This window comes from Miscanthus floridulus, chromosome 6, assembly GCF_019320115.1.
Source record: "Miscanthus floridulus cultivar M001 chromosome 6, ASM1932011v1, whole genome shotgun sequence".
Taxonomy (NCBI): Eukaryota; Viridiplantae; Streptophyta; class Magnoliopsida; order Poales; family Poaceae; genus Miscanthus; species Miscanthus floridulus.
This window is the reverse complement of record NC_089585.1, coordinates 109,125,590-109,130,948: the sequence shown is the minus strand read 5'-3', so window position 1 is coordinate 109,130,948 and position 5,359 is coordinate 109,125,590. Positions and strand designations below refer to the sequence as shown.

Genomic DNA, 5,359 nt, shown 5'->3' with positions numbered 1-5,359 from the left:
CAGAGCCGCCAGAGTCCAGCCAAACGGGGCCCTCACTCTACATCTGCATCCATAGTAGCTTCCCTGGAAAACTGGGAACGAATGACCCAAAGCTTCCGTCCTCCTGTGCGACTACAAGAACTCACTTTTTAGTGCCACACCTAGGAAGGCTGGATTGATCAGTCCCCTCGGCCTTTGGAACCTACAGACTGTTAGTTTTGTCGTAAACGATCGTCGATTATTTACTGTGGACTGATTTAATATAAGAGAAAAATATTATTCCAGCTTATAATCTACGGATCGTATACGAACAAGCGAATATTCGGCCTGTTCGCTAGTTGGTTTCTGGGCTAGCTTAGGCTGGCTGGTGCTGATTTATTATGAGAGAAAAACACTGTTGGTTGACTGGTTTGGACTGGCTGAAACCAACAAGCGAACATGCTGATCGTTCCTAGCCTTGGATCTCAACGTGTTTGTCCGATCTGCTCGCAAATTCCCTCCCGTAACGCCGTGCTAGACTGCTAGGCGGACGGCATCATGTGCGTATCCCACGCGGCGTACCGGTACAGCGACGCAGGCCAAATTCGACGCAGCGGCCGGCGTAGCCTCGCGGGTAACGCGCGTCGTCCCTCCCGGCATCGGGGGGAGACACGGCCGTGGCGCCGTGCCGCGCCTCGGTTCTGCCGGCCGGCTCTGCCCTGGTGGCGAAAAAAACAAAACGACTAGCCGGCCGTGACCGGCAATGGGGCGGGACAGCACGCGGCCCGCAGGTGGGAAGGTGGGGATGGGGTTGGATCCGTTACATCCGTAGCGGCGTAGCGCCCGCATCCTCCGCGCCGCACGTGGCCTCGATCGCGCGCGCGTGTTCCCCAGTGCTCCCAACCACCGCGGCGCCGAAGCCGGGCGGCACACACCGGTGCGTTGCCACTTGCCACCACCCCGCCACCAGTTACCGTCGGGTCGGCAGATTCCGCTTCCGCATCGGACGAAGCCTGTCTGTTTGGCGCGGCACCGCAGGCGGAGCGCACCACGCCGCAGCTCGTGGCGGTGCGAGCAATGTCTCCATCCGTGATCACAACTGGCGAGACGAAGAAAGAAAAATGCCAAACCTTTCGCTGCTTTCTGCTTGGATTCACATTTGCAAACGGGATAACCTTGGACGGCGAACGCACGAACGAAGAACGCACGCGCGCACCCAATCAACACGGGGAGGCAGCAGCAGCCGGCCTTGAACAGATAAACCCCGTGCATCGATCAGAGCTACTATGTACTAGTGCCTCCAAACAGGGAAAAAAATCAAATGTAAAAAGAGTTCAAGGACCATCAGGAGCACGGCGCGGTGGCCGCCAGGCTGAGCTCGCGGCGTCGCTCGAACACGACGGCGCACTCGGGCAGCTCGCCGAGTCCCGCGAACAGGGCGTCTTCCCCCTGCAGCTCCCGCTCCCACTCCTCCGGCGGCAGCAACGGCGCGTACAGCGCCGACCGGTGCCACGTCGGGTACTGGTCGAACCACCCAAAGTCGAAGCTTTGGTCCTCCTCGGCCGCCGGCGCCACCGTTGCGGTTGCTTCCGCTTCCGCTTCCGGCCCGGCCAGACCTGGGACGATCTTCTGCTCCTGCTCCTCTTCCGGCTCCTGCTGCTCTGGCACTTCTGTCTCTGCCAGCTCATGCTCCGGACCGAGCTCATCCTGCTCGACCACGGGCTCAGGCTTCGGCGCCGGCGGCCGAGGGGACGGCTTGCCTTGCTGGTGGCAGCTGCTGCTCTTGGGCTGCGGCGCCTCGTGGTTGTGGTCGAAGGTGTAGGTGACGAGCAGCACGGTGGGGTCCGCGCGGCTGCGCTCCACCTGCTTCCTCGCCGGGCACCCCTTGGAGCTGCTGCAGCGATAGTAGCCCCTGCACAAACAGAAGCACAAAGCAAGCTCACCAGGCTGCTGCTAATCGGGAACCAGCAATTACTTACTAGCATGCACACCGTGGGTAGGGGGAGCCCTTGATGGGCTTCTGCCCATACTTGCGCCACGCCCACGAGTCCGACGGCGGCGGCCCCTCCCCGGTGGCCCCTCTGGGCCGGTCCCCGCACTCGGCCAGCGGCACCGACACAACCCGCTTCTCCACCGATCTCCGGCTGCTTGCTCGCACACAAAAAAGAGACAAGAGCCAAATCAGCGATCTTTGCAGCCCTGATTTCTAGATTCCCGTACCAGCGCAGCAGCAGCAGGTCACGGGCGCGCACCGCGCAGAATACTCTCTGTGCAGGCACGCGTGGGACGCGACACATGAATCCTGTCCGTACCTGCGCTTAGCTGGCGGCAGCGGCGACGACGGCGAGGCGGGGAGGTCGCGCTCGCGCTTGTTCAGCCCGGCGGCCCCGGCGCGCGGCGACTCCGCGTCCGCGTCCGCCCCCGCCCCCGCCCCCGCTGCAGGCAGCGGCTCGTCGGGGGATTCCGCCCGCGGCGAATCCGAGCTGCAGTAGCCGTCCTCGGCCGACGACATCGATCAGATCCTCTCCTCTCCTCTCTGGCTCTCTTGCCGCCGCTGCCTCGGTGGCCACGCCCGGGCGGAGTACACGGAGCCGGAGACGAGCCTCTGCCCTCTGCTCTGCTCCGCTCCCGACGCCCACAGCCCCGGACGGATAAAAAGCAGGCAGCTTCAAAGCAAAACTAACTCGCGCTTTCCCAAAGCGCGCAAAAAAATTTCGCCCTGATGGTGGAGAAAGCGGGGGAGGCGGACTGGAGTATTGGAGCGAATGATGGAGGGGATTGAAGCGGGGAGGAAATGGTGGAGTGGCGAACAGACGGGCCGGGGGCGGATCGATGATGGGCGCTGCGGCTTTCAATGATCCCTCTCTCTCTCTCTCTCTCTCTCGCGCTCGCTCGCTCGCGATGCGCGGCGTGTTTGTCTATGCGGGGTGCGCGCGCTAGTGGGCGCCTTTTTTTATGCGAACGATGCTGGCTAAGTGGCTAGTGTCATCGGGGAGCACCGTGGTGAGCAGGGCAGCCAGGGCGAGTGAGCGATATCCATACCGGCGGGCGGCTGCAGGCGTGAGCGTACGCGAAGCGAAGCGATATTTTTCTTGGTTTGGCGCCTTGCTTGCTTGTATGCTCTGTTCGTTTTGGATTGGATCTCGCCTGTTTCCTGTCGCTGTGTTGCGTCTCGGAACGGAAGAGGAGAGCCGGAGAGGAGAGCGACGTGCTCGGGGCCGGACCGGGCCGGGCCGCGCGCGGAGAGAGCCGTGATTAATCTAGTGGAGGCTGCGATCGCGACCCCCGCTCTAACCACTCCGGCCAGCCAATCATGGACTCCACCCGTGCACACACATCTTCGTGCATGTGCGGATACGCGTGCTCTGAGATGTCCAAATACGGTGTATGTACGTATGCATGGGCTCCTCTGTTCAACCCTGGCCTGTGATCGTATATATATACACGGACGTTGCCAGGGCTTTCTTTGGGAAAGAAGAAGGAAGAACAGGCACATTTTGTGAGGAAATACAAGGGTTTCATGTTGGTTCGCTCCAATTTGTATGTGGTACAACGAACAAGCGCTAAACGCTGCAACCAATCGGCATTTGGAGGTCGCAATGTCCAGCTGCCTTGTTCCGAGTGTACGTCCGCATCGATTAGAATATTGCATGTACTTGAAAGAAACGGGCCGGCTAGATCTCTCACATGTAGTCGTCTAAACTACGGTAGTTACATGTGGGGGTAGGACTAAAGAAGCCGACCTCCTCCATGGGGGAGACCGGGAGAGAGTACAGCCAAGTTGGGCGTGCCAGAGTAGGGTTCGTTCTCATTAATGATCCATGTGCATCGCTAGAAAACTATACAGTCATGGCTGCTATCGATATGTACGCAGAACTAATTTTATCTGTTGTCTGACACCAAATGCTACTACTGATCTTAATTTGATAGGGACGTTTTTAATGATGCTCTTGTTAACGTACTAGTTGAATACAGGGAACCGTTTGGCCGGGCTTCTGCCGGCTCTGGCTCTAGCACTGTAGCAGGATGTCGGCCGCTGGGCGGCCGACAGGAGGCCGCGGGAGCCGGAGCCAGCGTCCGTGAGTGGGGAGGAGAGGAGAGAGAACAATGAAATACGTATAGATGAACAGTGATTTCGGCGCAGGAGCCGGAGCCGCCCGCAGCCAGCCAAACGGGTACATTATTTTCTCGTAATAATAAAAACATATCAATTATGCAAGGGTATAGTTTTTGTAACAAGGTGCCTTCGTCAACAGCATCCATTGGAAACTATTATAGCACACGAACTGAGCATATATAGAGTTATCGTGAGGTAGAATATATAGTTTGCTCACTTTTTTTTTTACTTTTTTTTTTGCGAATTGGTGCCACATGCAAAAAGAAAGTGACTCAGGATATAGACATAGACACTCACGTACATACATGCATGTTCATCCCTACGAGCATTCGCGCGCACAAAACCTATCTATATGAGCATATCTGAAGAACTGATTTGCCGGATCTTGAGATTGCAAAGTCACCACAAGCAACTTGTTTGTCAATGGGCATGTTTTGACTACCACTAAAAAATAACATAGCTAATGCATCAAGTAAATTGTGCGACAACTGTCGACAGTAATAGATAAAGTGCATTATTCAATTATATGCGTATTAGTTATTAATGGATCCAAATATATATGACCTAAAGCAAAGTGTATGGGTACCTAAAGCGTAAATAACTGAAACCGCACTCACGATCTAAAACACAAAGTGCTATGGATAAATAGGTTGGAACAATTAAAAAAAGAAACGAAAAGAAAAAAAGGTAAATCTTTCTTCTGTTCCATTCAAGTTTGCGGTTACAGTACAACTAGATGTAGACATTATCGCTGATGTCCCGTGTGACACGACTTCACTTCACTCCACTAGGGAAGACGTTTTTTTTTTCGCTTCAGCTCCATGAACTACTTTATTGGTGGAGCTCAGTAAAATCGTTTGATAAAACAACAATACATGTAAAACAATCTCTCGCAGAAATCCGAACCCACTAGAGCGAGGTAAAACTAGGGACCATTATTTTTAGCTCCACGTAGCACTTTAGTACTAGTCTCGCTCCTGAAGGTTGCAAACATTTTCTCACAAATAGTTGCCACGTGCACCGATATCAGCGGCCCTACCGAAGTGCTATGTGATTATGATGTTCATTTCATTTTTTTTTAAGAGCATGTTCCTTTTCCTCTCTTTTGTTTACTGTATTTTGGAAGATGCGATGACGATGTTCTGCATAGCTGTTTCCTGTTTGTCCAAACGAGAGTGGTAAAGGTACCTAATTGCCCCGTTTTTCAAAACTCCACTAGCTTTCACACCCGTCGCAGCAGCTTAAAGTGAATATACTCTGAATAAACAACGAACTCCGTAGGAC

General features: G+C 55.0%; 1 protein-coding gene across 2 annotated transcripts; it reads right to left on the bottom strand.

Annotated features, from left to right (window-relative positions):
• Nucleotides 1–1,078: 1,078 nt before the first annotated feature.
• LOC136456555 (probable WRKY transcription factor 65) lies at nucleotides 1,079–3,046 on the bottom strand. Of its 2 annotated transcripts, XM_066456460.1 has the most exons (4): nucleotides 2,396–3,046; nucleotides 2,271–2,350; nucleotides 1,950–2,102; nucleotides 1,079–1,870 (listed from the first exon to the last, which is right to left on the bottom strand). In XM_066456460.1, exons 1-4 carry the CDS (start codon nucleotides 2,468–2,470, stop codon nucleotides 1,303–1,305), a joined length of 876 nt encoding a protein of 291 aa, XP_066312557.1. In that variant the 5' UTR covers nucleotides 2,471–3,046; the 3' UTR covers nucleotides 1,079–1,302. The 2 variants fall into 2 exon arrangements, with proteins under 2 accessions (XP_066312557.1, XP_066312556.1); XM_066456459.1 differs by having other exon boundaries at nucleotides 2,271–3,041.
• Nucleotides 3,047–5,359: the final 2,313 nt, after the last annotated feature.